At 49.6% G+C, this 19,241-nt stretch overlaps 1 protein-coding gene across 1 annotated transcript in view; it reads left to right on the top strand.

Moving 5' to 3' along the window:
• Positions 1-19,241, top strand: part of thsd7aa (thrombospondin, type I, domain containing 7Aa) — an 87,710-nt gene that overhangs the window by 49,347 nt on the left and 19,122 nt on the right. The window contains exons 9-19 of the mRNA XM_056583503.1: positions 3,450-3,693; positions 5,862-5,977; positions 8,378-8,510; positions 9,491-9,594; positions 12,678-12,872; positions 13,279-13,545; positions 14,072-14,250; positions 14,668-14,673; positions 14,827-14,960; positions 16,100-16,253; positions 17,865-18,006. Of these exons, the coding sequence (XP_056439478.1) occupies positions 3,450-3,693; positions 5,862-5,977; positions 8,378-8,510; positions 9,491-9,594; positions 12,678-12,872; positions 13,279-13,545; positions 14,072-14,250; positions 14,668-14,673; positions 14,827-14,960; positions 16,100-16,253; positions 17,865-18,006 (1,674 nt within the window). The remainder of the gene's footprint in view (positions 1-3,449; positions 3,694-5,861; positions 5,978-8,377; positions 8,511-9,490; positions 9,595-12,677; positions 12,873-13,278; positions 13,546-14,071; positions 14,251-14,667; positions 14,674-14,826; positions 14,961-16,099; positions 16,254-17,864; positions 18,007-19,241) is intronic.

Raw genomic sequence — 19,241 nt, 5'->3', positions numbered from 1 at the left:
TATGCCCAGCCACCAGCAATAAAAGGCGTTCTAGACGTTTTATTCATCTAGGAAGTGATGTCATATCGTTTTAACATCTACTCAAAACAAGCACACCCTCTTTAGCCAAAGAAATGACTTGAATCTACACTAACCGTCGGACGGTGAAAAACAACAGGCCTCCTCTCCTAATAACCCCCCCCGCTCCCCTGCCCTCCCTCTCCGCCGTGTTCCTGCTGGAGCGCTGCCTTCTGAATGATGATGTGTGTGCTCCTCTTCCTCCTCTTCCTCAGCCACTGCAAAGGTTGTGGCGTGGATCACTGTGATGCAGGGTAAGAGGCAGACGCAGTCGCTGTAGCTGTAGGTCAACTAGAGAGCAGAGAACAACAGCCAGCCCGGGTAGCTCGCTTGCCTTTAGTCCTCACATAAGTGCAGTTGGATGCACTAAGGCAAACTGAATTTTGCTGGGCTGCTACATGATGTAGACGTTTGACTCCATCGTTGATCGCTGCTCTGCATTTCTTCTTCGCCCTCGAAGGTTCCCCCTTGCTGTCCACGGTCCCGCTGATCTTTGGTAAACTCACTCACTCACGCTCCTAGACGTGGCCGTAGTAGTACTGTGTTAGGTGATAGCACTCTGCTAAAGTGTGTTTCTCCTTAGGGAAATAGATACGCACCCTCCTAGACCCCCACTCCTCCGTATATAGCTGGCTGAGTATTGTTACTGACCGTAGGAGAAGCAGCCCTGGTCGTTCACGGAGCGATCGTTCCTCGATGGAGCGGTGGATGTGAGGCGGGAGGAAGGCTCAGAGGAAGCAGCGGAGCGACACCAACGTGGGCGGCACCATACGCGCTGTCAATCAAATACCTGAGATCTCAAACACTGTGATCACAACATACTTGTGAGGAAAACAAAACAGCCGGTTAGACAGATGGGCTGGGCCTGGCTTGGCAGTGGATGAGACAATTTTAACATATATATATACAGTCGTATATATATATTATGTTTGTTTCACAGGAAATATCAAGTGAACAACTCCTCTAACACTGACTCTTTGACACCCCGTGTGTCACATGGTCTGTGAGTGGGACAGCTCATGCATAATGGAAAAGCTCTGAGAATGAACAGCCAGCCTCCTCCTCAGACGGCCGCGCTGTCAGAGGCGATCCACGTCCTGATAGACAGCCGACCGCACGCGCGTCACATGACCGGCGCCATTACCAGCGTCGGCACAACTCCGGGCGTGGGTTCGGGGGAGAGGGGGGTGGCGGGAGGTTGGTTCGACGTCGTATCTGCTCTCGTCCTCTTGGAGACGAGCGATGCAGGGTTCACTGCCCCCCCCCCCCCCCATACACACACACACACACACACACACACACACACTCCAACTCCAGTGCTCCGACTGGTGCTAGGTGAAGCGTGCTCCCCAACCCCCCTCCCCCCCCCAGCCCCGAAACCATCTGCCTGGGGAAAGCGAAGGCTAATGCCTAGCTTAAATAGCTTAAACAGCCTCTCGCTATTTATTAGGAGACTCCTCACCAGAGAGGGATGGAGGGTTGGCACCCTCTCACCCCCTCCCCGATGTGGATGCTTTGTGGCGGACACATTTCACACCTCTCCTGAGAGTCCCGGTAGGTGTGCTTCAACGCGGGCCTGCCTCATTGCAGGCCTGCTGATGGCACGGCCAGCCAAGTCTCCACGGGGGGGGGGGGGGCACGTGTGGGGGGGGGACGACACACGGTGGCAACCATGAGATGGATTAAGCGTCTGAAGATACAGTTTCACGCCTAATCTTTGCCGTAGTCCGGCAAGCAAACAATCTCATGACGGCGAGACGGCAAACGGAGCGTAGCGGGTGTTGGTCTGTCAGAGGGAAGGCCGACTGAGCTCACATCGTGGCTCACTCAGCGGCGGAGGGGGATTCATGTGGAATAGAGATTCACTCCTCTCTTCTGTCTCAATAATGGCCTTTATTGGTGGTGGCCATTTCCATAGCTACTTCAGTTCAAATCAACTCAGTAATATGTCTTACGTGTGTGTGGTATTTTCATGCACGCTATAATATCCAAACCCATTAAAGGACATATCACTCTTCGGCAAATGGTGACGGACGTCAGGGGTCAGATACGTACTGTCTATATATATGTTATATATATATATTTATACACCCCCGTGCTTTCAGAAGAAGAAGAAAACGTTATTTGCTCACGTCTCATTCCTCATGTTCAGCCGTCACGCTTCGCCAGCCCTAATTGGTCAATCTTCGCTCAGCGGTGCCACCAACCCCGCCCCCCTGCTAATGGTCAACTCCTGCTCCCTGTGTGTGTGTTGGGGGAGGGGGGTCCATGGTAATGACAAGCTTTCTGGTGCAGGGAAGGGCCACCCCCCCCCCCACACACACACACACACACACACCTGGGGTCTATGTCGAACGGGTGAGGGGGCTTTGTAACGTAGGCCCTATGCCCTTGTCTTCCCTGGTTCACCTCGTCTCTGTCAATCCCCCCACCCCATCCCCCGCCTAGCCCTCCCCTGGATGTAGCAGTTAGTCTCCTGATGGTTGAGGTGTGTGTCTGTCTTCCCTCATGCTAAGGTCAAAACGTTACATTTCTTCACATGATAATAATAACTAACGATACCTGACGTAGATAAACACTGCATGAGGAAGTAGGGACCACATGGGTAGAAGAAAGGAGAAAGATGATTCCTTAGAACTTCTTGAGACAAAGCAGCCATTTTCTGTTTTCTATTATCGTAACATAATTGCCTTCTGAATTGGTTCATGAACACCAGCATCAAACCGCTGCTGGATTGGCATCTCTGCTGAAACAGTTATTTTCACGTTTGGATGAGATTGTGCTCGGTGACATCGCCTGTCACTACTCTGAGGTACTGCCTTATTAATGTTCTCTCAGAGAGGTTAAAGTGATGGACAACAGAAACCTGTCATCGACTGCTAGCCATGTTATTAAGTATCATCAAGGTTTGCATCAAGCATCGGAAAATGATGCTCCACCAAACCCATCTCAATGTCAGGCCATCGCTTTCTGCTAGTCCTTGAAGCCGGTTAATGGGTGGAGCCTATCTTCCCTCCTGGCTACGTAGTCATGCGGGATGACCAATCACAGCACGACCACATGGCCAAACCAGTGACCCATCACCGTGCACCACATGGCCAAACCAGTGACCAATCACCTTGCACCACATGGCCAAACCAGTGAACCAGTGACAAACCACCGCATGGGCAAATTCAGACCACACCCCAAGAACCCGGAGTCTCTCCAAGACTGAGGACATGAGCCAACTTTGAGATGAATGTGTCCGTCTGTTTTCTAGATGTCAAGGTTTTCTGGATGTAGACGTAGATGTGGTTGACACGTCCCTCTGTAACATGTCGGGGTTCATCCTCAGACACCCCGCGTCCCACCTCTGACCTTCCCTTGCCCTTTGACCCTCTGTGCAACCCCAGGGGGCATCCAGTGTCCCAACGCCAGCTCCCTGCAGGAGGTGCGCGGCTGCAACGAGCACCCGTGCACCGTGTACCACTGGCAGACGGGGCCCTGGGGCCAGTGCATCGAGGACGCCTCCATCCCCACGGGCGCTGCCAACGGCAGCCGCGGCCGCGGCGGCGAGGACTCGGCCTGCTCCGTGGGCATGCAGACGCGCAAGGTCATCTGCGTCCGGGTCAACGTGGGCCAGGTGCCCCCCAAAAAGTAAGCACCCCCCCCCCACGTGGGACCCCAACTCCCCTTTCCTTTCTGTTTGTATGTTGAGTACCAATAGGGTTCAGGACCCGATTCAAGACACCTTAATGACACGGGAATAAACCAGGACACCCTCGTAGTCGTACCCAAACCACACACCGTGGTACAGGGACGAGTGAATGGTTATGCGCGTCCCTTTAGATTCATTCGTGCCTGCGGTGAAAGTACCGTGCACAAAGCCCACATGCACGTACCCCTTTACCCCGGATTGACGTGTCATTGGTTGCACGTTTCCTCTGAGCTCACGCTAGTCGGGTGAATGTTGATATTACCTTAGGGAAGGCCATCTCACTGTTCACTGCACAGTGCACTGCACTGAAAGAACTGGAATACACACACATAAACGCACAAAACCACACACAAACACACACGCACACGCACACACAGAGACACACACAGACAAACACACGCGCACACACACACACGAACATACACACAGTCACACCCACACACAAACACACACACTAAAGCACGCACGCACACACTCGGAAACACACACACACACACACACACACACATATAACCACACACACACAAACACAAACACACAAGCACACACACACACACACACACACACAGCTCTGCCGACCAGGTACTACAGGGAGACAAAGGGACACAAATAGTGGTTGGCAGACAAAGCGGGGGGGCAGCGGGGGGGCTGTCACCACGACTCAGCCCCCCCCCTGCCCCAGTGCTCGTGTTCATTTCATGCAAATGTGATTTGATCCTCATGCAGGTGACACACTACACCACACGGGCTGCACTAAAACAGGAACAATCTCTACAATGAGACCAAATAAAAGCCATAGCATGTAACTCATCTGGTTTCCAAATATATGAGTTTTATTTTCTCCTGCTTTAACCCTGACCCTGTTGTGTTGTTGGTGGTTCATCGAGAGCGTATCCAGTGATGTGTTCACCCTGGTCTGACTACGGTGGAGCTAGTGCTGATGAACTGGCAGAATGTTGTTTTTAAGCATCTGGGTCTCTTCCCCACAGCCTCAGCTGGGGAGATGAATTATCTATTTATTTATTCAACAGAGTGGCAGCATTATTCTGCAGTGCTGCACACACACACAAACATACACACACACACACACACACACACACACACACACACACACACACACACACACACACACACACACACACACACACACACACACACACACACACACACACACACACAGACACACACACACCCTCACACACACACCCTCACACACACAACACTGCAGTACCCCTACCAGAAACCCCCTCCTGCGCTGGTTATGGAAATTAATCCCTCTTGTATAAGCCCCCCCCTCCCACCACCCCCTCTTTCTCTCTCAAACACACTCTGTCTCTCTTTCTCACTCTCACATACACTCACACTAATTCAAACACACATACTCACACTGTCTCTCCTCTCTAGTGCACATGCAGGCAAGCACACACACACACACACACACACACACACACACACACACACACACACACACACACACACACACACACACACACACACACACACACCGACACACATACAGTAGTGCACACAGTATGCAACCCTCACTCTTGTCCACACACACAAGCACACATGTGCACCAGCAGCCTTCACTTTCTCACTCCTCACATTTACAGAGGCATGAACACAACACCCCCAACCCCCCCCCCCCCACATACACACACACTTAGACACACACACACACACACACACACACACACACACACACACACACACACACACACACACACACACACACACACACACACACACACACACACACACACACACACACACACAAATTTGCAAATGAAGGAGGCACCGCAGCAGAGAAACAGCCCCAGATGGGGTGTGTCCTCTTAGTGCCGCTGCACTCAGACTCAGTAGCGAGCGACGGCCGCGTTAATGCAACATCATGATACCATGAGCCATGAACCATGATGTTCACCCATCTGCTGGGGATGGCAATGGATGGCACCCTGCACCACCCCCCCCCCCCCCACACACACACACACACACACACACACACACACACACACACACGTCCAACGATTCAAACACATCTGTGTGCATGTTGGTGTCTGCGGCTGTGTGTGTGCTCCAGCATGTCATTCGATGGCGTGTCTTCCAGGTGTCCGGAGAGCCTGCGCCCGGACACGGTGAGGCCCTGCCTGCTGCCCTGCCGGCGGGACTGCGTGGTCACGCCCTACAGCGACTGGAGCCCCTGTCCGTCCACCTGCCAAGCAGGTACCCGCCCCTCCGCCCCCCCCCACCACACACGGAGCCAGTCGCTTTCCACAGAGATTTACCCCATGCCCTACAGGTCCCACTGCTGGCAGACACCACAGCGATCAGGATCTAATTCAAAAGCCGCAACGCAACTGTGGAAGTAACAATACAAATGCAGAAAGCACAACACAACTGCAGAAGCCACAACACAACTGCAGAAGCCACAACACAACTGCAGAAGCCACAACTCAACTGCAGAAGCCACAACACAACTGCAGAAGCCACAACACAACTATAGAAGCCACAACACAATTATATGTGTGAAAGAATGCACACCCACTTATCATAATCCCCCAAATAGTGTGGCCAATCACCACACCATACAACACTTGGATTAAAAAGTGAAACTCCAGTATAGTTGAGTCCTCTAAATACAGAGGATGTTGGCGAAAGCTCGAGGCATAAGCTTGTCTTCTCTAGGCTATAGAGTTTGATTAGTCAGTCCGACTTTCACCCGGCGCGATTATTAAAGGAATATTCTGCATATTCACACTGCGGCTGATATAAACTGTGTGTAGAATTTATCGTTCATCAGGCTTGACCTGAGAAAAGCATTTGTTTTCATATAATGATAGGCCGAGTATCGATTAAGCTAGTCGACACATTTATACAAAAAAAAAAATACACATTTGAATAGTAATTTCTTCATTCCATTAGTATTATTTTTGTATTACTCTTTATTTATATTTGACCCCTGAAGTCCGTTCCAGCGGCCCTAATGGACAGTGTTGGCTGACTCTCCATAGTCTACACTAGGTCACTGTGTCCTCTATGTGATGTGATCGTTCTCTGGGTTTCATCATGTGGGCAGCAGCTCAGGAGACAGAGCTGAGTCGTCTGGGAATGCGGGTCAGGGACGCTGTGTTCATGCAGTCCCATTTAACAAGGGCTACTGAATATGCAGAAGGAGTCACCAGGAGATGAGAGAGAGAGAGAGAGAGAGAGAGAGAGAGAGAGAGAGAGAGAGAGAGAGAGAGAGAGAGAGAGAGAGAGAGATCGAGAGGGAGAGCGGGAGAGAGAGAGAGAGAGAGAGAGCGAGAGCGAGAGCGAGAGAGAGAGAGAGGGAGAGAGAGAGAGAGAGAGAGAGAGAGAGAGAGAGAGAGAGAGAGAGAGAGAGAGAGGGGGAGGAATGATTGCAGCACAAATAGTGTGTGTGTTTTGAATGATCTAACGCATGGTGAACCGTCATATATTTCACCGCCGTTCCTCTGAGAGATATGACATTCTTGCATAGTTAGGTGGTGGGTTTTCTCTTTCATTTATTTTGCCCACAAACTGTATCTGCATCTACTGTTTGCTTGTGCTGATTTGTTTTTGGGCCCCAAGGGAGCAAGAAACTGTGTGAAATGAATCGAGGACGAGCCACCACAGGCAGTAGAATGTGGATGTGGCTGCATGCGGGATACTTCTATCTATGAGAATGTATGCCGGCACACATTTCCACTTCAAACATTCAAATAGGGATGGATGTTCGACATCCATGCCGGAGTTTCAAATGTCTTGGCGGTGTCCTGTGCGGTGAACACCATTCCCATCCTGTTTCAGGTTCGGTGTGAGTCTCCTTAAAGAGCCTGGCTGTGGACCACAGCTCTGTCTCTGAGTCCTCAGGTGTTCCGTAGCGCCGCATGTGTTAAGACATGCCCTCGACATGACGCACACCCCCCGGTGCGGCACTAAGCTACACCAGTCACTCACCCAGGCAGCGTGGGCAGCACTACAGCGCAGACCATGTGGAAAGTAATCAATAACTCCTCTTGATGCACGGAGTGTGTTCACCCTGAAACCGGGTCCTGTGCTGCAGACGCTGAGCTCCACAGAGCCCAACCCCTGTGTTTCCTCCCTGGTTCTCCTCTAATCACTTGCTCAAAGGATCAGCTTATTGGCGCGGTATTGTGTCAATAGTCATCGATTCAATCACACCATATTGCACATGATGCTAAACAATTTTCCTATTTATTTAACCGGGGGGTTTGCAATTACTGTGTATCGATTCCAAATGTTGCACTGAAAGAACCACAGCGACAAATCCCCGACCACGATGTACGCATGTGTACTGCATGAAGAGCAATCGGCCGATGATTTCCTCCAGAGATTAAACCCAACTGTATGGGGGGGGGGGGGTGGGTGACATTTACGTCTGAAGCATCTCTCTTCCATGCGATTCTCTGATCAACTCAACCGAGCGGTGGCTCATATCCTGTTATTATATATATATACATTGTTAGTGTGTTTTTAACTTCTTCTCCCCCCCTGTGTGTGTCCCCTTCTCCTCTCAAATGGAGCCTCCCTGTTTATTGAGTGACCTTGTGCGTTGTGGACTGCGTGTGCCGGTGTGCTGACCTCCTTCTCCTCCACCAGGAGGGAAGACCAAGAAGAAGCAGAGCAGGAGACGTCTCATCGTCCAGCTGCCGGCCAACGGGGGGCAGGACTGCCCCGATCTGCTCAGCCAGGAGAGGGACTGCGAGGGCCCGTCCGTCTGTCAGGGCTATCGGTAACACCAACCACACCACCACGTCTTCTTCCTCACGCACTTCTCAAATGGCCGTTAGCTAAAACAACGGAGCCTTCTCCAACGGTGTGATCACAGGACAAACAAAGGTGTCTCCTAACACTCACCATGGCTCAGCTCCTCTAAGTACCAGAGCACGGGAGTTGATCAGTAGAGATAAGGCTCTTGCTTGTGTCCATTGTGTTCATTTTTACATTTAGGGGACGCTTTTATCCAAAGCGACTTACAACCATTCATTCACGCATTCACACACCGACGGCGGAGTCAATCACGCAGGGCGACAGCCAGCTCGTCAGGAGCAGTCAGGGTTAAGACGTCTTGCTCAGGGACACCTCAACACTCGGGGATCGAACTAGAAACTGTCCTGTTACCAGTCAACCCGCTCCTGAGCTACTGGGCTTCATTGATAGCCGTAGCCCTGTTTACGCAAGATAAATATCTAGATTCTACAACCCTCTTTAAACCTGACGTTTTTAAATCTTAATCTAGTTTCGATCTAGATTGAGTGGCCTCCAGCGCTCCATCTCATGCTGTTCCTGCATGTTTAGACAGAGAATAATCATCTCTCTCTTAATCACAGCCTCACAACAAAACAACAAAACAGGGCCAGTGTTGTGATGTCTGATGCATATCTGATGATTTGGTAATGCAGAGTAGTTCCCCCCTGCAGTGCTTGGGTTTAGTTTGACACGCGTTTCCGTTCCATGGCAAGAGTTCTGTTGCAGGTTGTGATCTTGTGATATAATATAAATACTACATACGAACGCAACATTTTGCATATATTTCTGCATGGAATAGGTGGCCCTAACAACAACAACAACAACTAACAATTTGAAGTCCCAACGGACGTAGCAAAGGTGTTATTCCGTTCTCAATGAATCTAGGATGAACAGATCCCAGACCAGCCGTGATGAATGATTACAGATGAACAGATCTCAGACTAGCTGTTGTGTCTCTTGCAGGTGGAAGACTCACAAGTGGCGGCGGTGCCAACTGGTGCCCTGGTCGGTGCGGCAGGACAGTCCCGGGGTGCAGGAGACCTGCGGGGCGGGCCTGCAGGCTAGAGGTAGGACACACACACTCACACACACACACACACACACACACACACACACACACACACACACACACACACACACACACACACACACACACACACACACACGCACACACACATACACACACAAACACACAAACACACACACACACCAAACACACAAGTGTGTACTCATTAGGCCTGCAGCGGATTCGAATTGTATCCGAATCCGTTCGGTTCGTTTACCACAGTTCGGAGCATTCTGGAGATCCGCGGATTTCGGTTTCATGAAGGCATTGCCTTATGTAGCGTATTTTGCCTACTGTAGCCTACGTCCGATACAAAAAGGGTGTTTAGGACCCAGCGGAATGCATTCTCTCCAGTGCTGCCCGAGCCAATGAGACTTTTCCCGCCCCTCCCTTCATCCTGTCAGCGTTCAAAACAAACTGGGCTTTTCAAGCGCACGATTCCGAAATTTAAAGAAAGTAATTGATACAATTATATTCTAAATATACGGGAGATAAATACAAACGGGTGATAATCGGGATAACGGCCTTCGAGGTCGACCGGTTCGATGGAAATAATGGACAGGTAGAGGCAACTCTGGCTTCATGCTGCGCTCGTCGCCAGAGTTCTAAGCCTCGTCGGCTGTTATCCCTTACATGTTACACTCAGTGCACCATGTTTTCAAATGCATTTAGGGGAACACTTATTGCACAAAAAAGCCTTGCAAGTTGTCTGATTGCAGTCAATTAACACATTGCAAATAGCCTGTGGGTCTCATTCATTTTTGTGTTTCTCCCCCAAACCCTCCGTCAAAAAAAAGTCCGCCTATTTACTATCATGGACATGATCCTAATCCGAACCGTATCCGAAACCGAGGCCCAAAACGGTTATCTGAACCGAACCGTGGACACACTGATCCGTTTCACCCCTAGTACTCATACACAGAAACACTCACACACACACACACACACACACACACACACACACACCAAACACACACAAACACACACACACTAGACACAATAAACACACTAAACACAACATAAACACTAATGTGTACACACACATACACACACACAAACACACACTTAACACACTAAACACACCTGTGTGAACACACATATAAACACAAACACATAGACCAAGCCCATACTAATACTACCTCAAAGATATATAGATAGATAGATAGATAGATAGATAGATAGATAGATAGATAGATAGATAGATAGATAGATAGATAGATAGATAGATAGATAGATAGATAGATAGATAGATAGATACTTTATTGATCCCCAATCAAAAAAAAGATAGTATGCAGTGTTGATACCTATGACTTCTAGTATGTGATCTATGTTATATATACGTGTATATACGTGTTGTATACCTCATCAAACTAGTAATGCATCACAGCAGCCAGCCCGGCCCTTTGTCCCGGCTGGGCTTTGTTCTCTGAACAGAGCGCTCACCGACTCACGGCCTGCAGGTGGATAATTCATTTACAGCCTCTCTAATCACCTGATTTGTTGAGAGGCTCGGCAAGCGTGAACATCTGGTGCCGAAGTAGCTCGGAGAAGACGAGCTCCAGAACAACGTCTCCTCCAGAGCCGTCTCTCTCCGTCAGACGCTCTCCATCACCTTGTCTAACTCTGCTGGAGGCCATCTGAGGGGCGGGATTCTTTTCTGGCGTGTTCCTTCTAGCAAAGGGCTTTTATCCAGCATGAATAGGACGCTCCCACCGACACAGCATCCCCCCATTACCACAACAAGACCTCCATACTCCTCCGTCCCGTCTTCTTCGCCCGTAATGGAGACAGACGGTTCATGTCTTTGAGTGTTTTCCTTCACACACACACACACACACACACACACACACACACACACACACACACACACACACACACACACACACACACACACACACACACACACACACACACACACACACATAGCCACACACACACACACACACACACACACACACACACACACACAGACAGACAGACAGACAGACAGACAGACAGACAGACAGACAGACAGACAGACAGACAGACAGACAGACAGACAGACACAGACACAGACACACACACACACACACACACACACACACACACACACACACACAGCCACACACATACACGCACACATAGCCACACACACCTATTAGGAGCCCTTCTGCCCATTATCTGACTGGATGATGGGGGGTGGTGGGGATCTTGTCATTAGGCCCCATTACCTGTAACAGAACCCTCAGCCTTGATGTACAGGAGTGTGAGCAAAGAGGCGCCGATCCGATAGGCAGCAGTTGGGTTTCACAGGCTAACTCGATAGAGCCGCGCGGCGTGGAGGCATGGACTCTGCCGTCTGTAATCACTTTTATCGCTCTTTGGGCTTCAGCTGGAGCTCTAGAGTGAGTGGTTGCCTCTGTGTTTGTGAGTGAATAAGTGTGTGTGTGTGTGTGTGTGTGTGTGTGTGTGTGTGTGTGTGTGTGTGTGTGTGTGTGTGTGTGTGTGTGTGTGTGTGTGTGTGTGTGTGTGTGTTTTTGTGTGAAGATTTGTGCTTTTTTTGTGTGAGCATGTGTGTGCGTGAGTGAGTGTGGGTGTGTCTTGCAGTAAGCCTTGACATGATAGAGAAAATAAATCTGATTATCGATAGAATACAACTATCCATCCAGAGAGAGACCGTGCCTTGACCCCAGCATGAGGTCTCCCTGTCAGCCATGTTTGAGCTGCTGGTCTGAGGTCTGCTAGAGCCATGGTAACACCAGAGGAGTGTGTTTAGGTCCGTCACCGTTCCACACGCTGAGCACATTAAAGTAATGAGATTGTGACTCATGGGGGGATCTGGAAGACATGACCTGCTTACCTTGGGCCTTTGCATGTCTTTGGATGTAAAACGTAAATTGAACTGTATCAAGTAGGGAAAGGGAACGTATGAAAGAAACATCCTTTTGCATCCTTTTATTCTTAATAAATGAACCATTTCTCTGTTGATTCATTCTTTTGCAGCCTCAAAATAAATTAATTTATAAATACATTTCTTTATTGTTAGTTTGTGCGATGCTTGTCTTTATTTGAGAGAAAATAACAACCTTTTCCCTCTCCCTCTAGCCGTGTCATGTCGTAAACAAGATGGCGGCCAGGCGGACATCGAGGAGTGTCTGAAGCTGGCCAGCCCCATGCCGGAGCTCACCCAGCCCTGTCAGAACCCCTGCCAGGAGGACTGCCAGCTCACCGCCTGGTCCAAGTTCTCCGCCTGCACCGCCGACTGCGTGGGGGTCCGCACGCGCAAGAGGCTGCTCGTCGGTGAGTGAGCGCTCTGCGTCTTGTCTCACCCCGGGAGGGGGGTGGTGGCTGGTGGTGTTGGAGCGGCTACACAAGGGCGGAGGACACATCGATCCATCTGGGGCTGCAGGAGCAGCTGCTAATCTAGTTGCAGGGTGGCTGGCCTCCTCCAGGGGAGCGAGGGCGTGATGGACGGCGTTTGAGGAGCTTACGTAATGGTCTGCACACCGAGGAGGGCTGAGGCTAACGCTGCTAATGCTCTTTAGCCTCGCTCTAACCTCCTCACGGAGAAACGCTGGTTATTCTCTGGTTCCTCTGCCGTTTACGCACGAGATGGTTTGCTGTTGTTATCACATTGTATGCGTAGTTAGGTTAATGTCATTACTACACAATCCACATGGTCATTTTTTACTCCTTCTGTTCGCAGGTAAGAGCAAGAAGCGGGAGCAGTGCAAGATCAACCAGCTGTACCCGCTGACGGAGACCCAGTACTGCCCCTGCAACAAGTACAACGCCCAGCCCGTGGGCAACTGGTCGGACTGCATCCTGCCGGAGGGGGGCCGCGCCGAGGGGCCGCTGGGCCTGAAGGTCCAGGGGGACGTCAAGGAGTGCGGCCAGGGCTACCGCTACCAGGCCATGGTGTGCTACGACCAGGACAACCGGCTGGTGGAGACCACGCGCTGCAACAGCCACGGTGAGCCCCCCCCCCAGAACCGCACAGAAAGTCAACGCCCCCGAGAGGAGGAGGAGGAGGAGGAGGAAGCCAACAGGGCGCCATTGTTTCCTTCCTAATTGTTTTCATCACAAAAGGGAAAAAAGCATTGAGAAAATTACAATGGCCGACTTATCGTACGGAAGTGGACCACATTGCTAGGATTGACTTTATCAGTTAATGAAAACAAAATACAAAGAAAAAATCTGTTGAACTACAATAAAACCATTTTATTTAATTTTTTCACCCTTTTTTTATATAATGCTTTAAAGGGTAATCCCTGTGGGGGGCATTTGGTTGATCTGCGCTGTGCTTTGTTGACAAAAGGAAAGGGAAAGCAAACACACCAATAGTCGTTCTCAAATCCCATTTCACATTACTTTAGCGACTACACGGCTGTTCCTTTTGGTGTCAAACTGGTTCCAGACCAGTATCTCGTGGCTCACACCATTTCAGTCTGGTTTTGCGAGGCTCCAGAGGTCATTGTCGCGGCGTGGTTCTGTTTCAGGCTACATCGAGGAGGCCTGCATCATCGCCTGCCCCTCGGACTGTAAGCTGAGCGAGTGGTCCAACTGGTCGCGCTGCAGCAAGTCTTGCGGCAGCGGGGTCAAAGTTCGATCCAAGTGGCTGAGGGAGAAGCCTTACAACGGGGGTCGGCCGTGCCCCAAGCTGGACCACGTGAACCAGGTCGGTGGGGCGGACCCCCTGCGGACACACTCACACACACACACACACACACACACACACACACACACACACACACACACACACACACACACACACACACACACACACACACACATATGGAATTCATGGAACAGAATCAAGGCTTACAGCTGTGTGTCAGTGAATGTGTTTTTGTATTTATTTTTGCCAGCTAAGTCATTTTGCTGCAGTGCGGCTTCATGTGGAGATTAAAGATTTGGGTGGGGGGGGGGCGGGGGTTGACCTTGCCAGACAAATCATATCTCTCTCCCTCTCTTGTATTTCTATCAGCTCAATCTTATCATTCTGTTTCTGATTAACTGTGGAACCCAAAAATACGCTAATAATTGTATTTCTCTCTGTGATTCCTTTTATCCTTTGATTGGCTCCAATCTACAGGCTCAGGTGAGTGCTATTCTCAATCAATTGATTGAAATATAAAACCTCAAAATCCCATTATAATACAAAAAGCCTACGTTGCAGTGTGTGGCCGGTGTGTGGCCGGTGTGGTCACCCAGTGCGCTGTGTGTGTGTGTGTGTGTGCGTGCTCCATGGCAGGTCTACGAGGTGGTGCCCTGTCTGAGCGACTGTGGTCAGTACGTGTGGCAGGCCGAGCCCTGGAGCGTCTGGAAGGTCAGCAACGTGGACCTGAAGGAGAACTGTGGCGAAGGCGTGCAGACCAGAAAAGTCAGGTGGGTCCAAAGGAAGACTTGATGGGTGGTGACAGCTTGAGTGGGTCGCCACCTGATGCTACCGATGTTTGAACAACCCAAGGGAGCGCAAGTGCCGTCAGCTTGGGAGATGTTGCGGAAAGAGAGGAGTCTGAGACGTTTCCTGAGGATGCATCTGGTTGGATGGACTGCATTGGGTTGGGTCATGTGTTAACCCTTCCATGACAACAGTTAACAGTAGACATTAAAACAAGGTGGTTCTAAATGGTAAAACTAGACATTGACACAGGTTGGGGGTCCTATGTATTGGCAATAGACATTGACAGGGTGGTTCAACACTTGTTTAACACTAGACATTAGTGATGGGTCGGTCGCGAACGATTCGGTCAGAACGAACGAATCCCGAAGGTGAACGGGGAGAACTGGTTCCCACAACAAGAGAACTGATTATTTTTTCTTCTTTTTGAAACATATAGCAAAATTTGTCACTTTTTGTCACGGAAATAAAATAAACAAACGAACAGAGCTTCGTCTCCCCGCAACCTTATATTGATTGAGTCTAAAACACTCTCATCGATTCAGTCAAGAGAGCAGGTAGCCATCGCGACGCCATGGCCCATGGGTAAACAAATGATAAGGCACCACCACACAAGTTAACTAACGATCGCTGTAGGCTTCAATATCATGCAAGCACTTTATGTTTTCTTTTTATTTTGTTCTACATCACAATTGCATGGTTTAAAAGTATGTTTTTTACATACCATTACGAGTCTCTAGTTGCTAACGTGCTTCACTGCTTATTAGCGCTACTTGGAAGATGCCATTTAATTCTTACTGCACCCCATTATGTATTAAGGATTTTTATGAAAAAAAAGGCCCGTATGTGCTTTATATATATGCTTAATATTGACACTTAACCTGGGTAATTTTGCCAGAACATTAGAAAGTAGTAGGCTACATGCATGTTGATTAACATTTATTCCATAATTTCCGATTCCCTGGCAATGACGTAACAGACCATCTGACTTAACGAACAAATCAAACGAACGAATCGTGAGAGTGAACGGAACTGAAAGAACTGATTCCCGGAAAAGAATAGTTTTGCCCATCCCTACTAGACATTGACCCAGGGTGCTGGCTCTTCTTCGTATCTCCAACAGGTGTATGCTGAACACCATCGATGGGCCGTCCGACCAGGTGGAGGATTACCTGTGTGACCCGGAGGAGATGTCCCTGGGGGCTCGAGACAGCCGCCTGCCCTGCCCTGAGGACTGTGTCCTGTCCGACTGGGGCCGCTGGAGCGCCTGCCAACTGGTACGTGCCCTGGCTCCTTGATGTCCCCGTAGAGCCTCAGAGAGCCGTCCTCCTAGGACAGGTGCTGCTTAGAACCCTGAGGTCGGCTCTGGGGTCCAGGGCCCAGGCAGGAGGCTAGGGGGGAGGAGTCTTCTCCCGGTCCTGGTGGTTGAAGGAGCAGCCGGTCCTCCGGAGGGAGGGCCTGTTGTTGAGACAGTGAGCTGTGTACGGCCCTCTGGATCAGAGCTGTCTGTCGCCGGCACTGGGAGCTGTCCGGGAGTGTGTTTGTGTGCATCGAATCATTCAAAGATAATTGCATAGAAACAGACAAAGCTCCCACCAATATGGGATTATTATTTTGGTTCTCCCAGTGTTTTAATGAGGCGTTCCCAGCATGGCTGTGTTTGTTAAACCGTAAACCCTCCGGGGTGAACTTGCCCTGAAATGGCGCAAAGGAAGTAGACAGATTGAGGAGTCCAAACGGTTCATCTCTGGAGCCCTGTGGTTTAAGCCGCCCACCCAAATGCAAACATAACAGAGGATGAGTTCAAATGAAAGCCTCAAGGCCAATTAAGAAAGGCTGCAATTTCTCTAAACGGAAAGTAGCAGGAACAGGCTGTAAGGAACAATGGATCAGAGGTAGCCTATGCCTAGAATCAGCGGAGAATACTCAGCTTCATCCCAGTGTACATGACAACATAGAGCAATGGAGGACCTACACAGTTTAACAAGCTGTTAAACCGTACAACAGCGGATATTCTCCTGACGTTTTTGACTGAGGCTATGAGGTGAGAGTCAGGGTTGGAGAGTATGGCCCCATCCCATTTCTACCCCTTACCCCTTCAAAACTAGGAGGAGGGGTAAGGGGAAGGGGTAAGGGGTAGAAATGGGATGGGGCCTTAGTTGCTGGTGAACACACTTCCTCCTGGGACTCCAGAGGGTCGGCCACCTCTCTGCAGGGAGCAGCAATTAACCACGATATGGAAGGAGTCCCTCATGACCTGCAAATGACTCGATGCTGAATATATTAGGCGGGTTTAGCTCTTCTCCTGGGAAAACAGCCGAGGAAATGACTAAATAAGGGAGCGGGATTAATTCAGTGGCACTCGCCGTAAGGGCTGAGCCAGAAGTGGAGAGATAGAGATCTGCTTCTGTGAGTGTTATTGAGTCGTTCCTGATGCGATACGAGGTTAGTACCTACAGGGTTTTAGAGGGACTCGAGGGGATAACCAGAAAATTAAACCGTAACCCTAAACACCTCCACCCAATCAGAGAATGAACCATAACCCTCAACAACTCCACATTAACCAGAAAATGAACCCCAACCTCAAACACCCCCACCTCCACCCTGACCAGAGAATGAACCATTATCCTAAACACCTCCACCCAATCAGAGAATTAACCCAGCCCTAAACACCTCCACCCAACCAGAGAATGAACCATAACCCTAAACAACTCCACTAAGAGAATGAACCACGACCCTAAACACCTCCACCCAGAGAATTCATAACCCTAAACACCTCCACCTAACCAGAGAATGAACCATAACCCTAAACACCTCCACCCAACCAAAGTGAATCCATGCGGAAAAAAACTCAAACCGCTTCTTCTTCTGTTCTTCTGTGTGCTTAGCCGTGCAGCGGGAATCGAACTCGCGAGCGGAGTGCCTACCCTCTTCGCCAGCCTGGCCAGAACAAGGCGTGTCCGGAGACGACAGAGACGGAGGCCTGCAGATACAACTCCAACTGCTTCCACTACTCCTACAACATCACCGGTGGGTAGAAGAACCATGAAGCTAATACCCGAACACAAAGGAACGCATGCACACCATGTTTACAACCACACATTCAGCCTTTTTCTCGCTAATTACTTATCCTTTTAAATCGCATTGACACATTGACCTGACCAAGAAAACAGCAACCAATTCAAAAGTACAAACAAATCAAAGATACAGAACAATCATTTAGAAGTGTACTGTTGATTAACAGTTGCCTGGGGTGGAGAGGCATTTGGGACGTGTTTGGAGATCAAAATGGATGTGGGAAGCAGTCCGAACCGCAGCACCGGGTCTCTTAAGCATCAACTGTTTCCTAATCAGCGTTTTAATGGCCTTGACTTGTGGTTTGAGTTGTTGGTAAATGCTTGACCTGTGTGGCTCCCTGGTGGTTTCAGTCCATTTGTTTGTGTTACTGCTGGATCAACGGTTGGACACACTTCATTGTGTTTTTCGTCTTACATGATTTCCAATAACAAATATGCACACATTTGCATAAAGCTAGAATAATTTATCCACTCCAATGTTGATAAGAGTATTAAAAACTTGGAAAATACAGAAACAAAGTTAAGATACAAATATGTGCGATTAATTTGCCATTGGATACAAATACGTCCCTAGTCCAAAGCAATGACTGAGTCCTGTTTAAGGGTCTTCCATTTCTTATCAAATGGTGCTGAAGCAGTCAATATACGCCAGGCTTTTCTCAGGTCTGCTATCATAGCTGTAACACGGGGAATTGGTTAGCCTAGCGATTGTTGTACTTGCACTTGGTTTGAACATCCTTACTGTACCGACAGCGATATATTGTTGCACTTCTTATGACAAATGTACTTATTGTAAGTCGCTTTAGATAAAAGCGTCTGCTAAATGCCCTAAATGTAAATGTAAATGTAGGTTGTTCTGTGGACGATTCCAAGTGCAACAAAGTCGACATAGTCAACAACCGCTGACCTAATCGAAAAGCGTTACTCCCTTATACTTCCATCCTTCAGGAAAGCTTTCCTCCCCAACTCTCCGACACGGGGAACACTCAGGGCTGTCCTGGGACTGCCGAGACGCTAATTGACAGGCCCGACCACGGGCCGGTCCTCGTTAGTCATGGTAGTAGCTGTCGCTCCACATCAAGGGATCCTGGTCTGATCTGAGCATCTGAGGAGTCCATTTAAAGGGCCAGTACCACCGGTTCAGCGAGAGGGCAGGGATTGAGCTTGCTGTGTCGTCAAATGTGTGCT

Source organism: Gadus chalcogrammus, chromosome 22 (genome assembly GCF_026213295.1).
Source record: "Gadus chalcogrammus isolate NIFS_2021 chromosome 22, NIFS_Gcha_1.0, whole genome shotgun sequence".
Lineage (NCBI taxonomy): Eukaryota > Metazoa > Chordata > Actinopteri > Gadiformes > Gadidae > Gadus > Gadus chalcogrammus.
The sequence above is the reverse complement of the archived record's forward strand: the minus strand, read 5'-3'. Positions and strand labels throughout refer to the sequence as shown.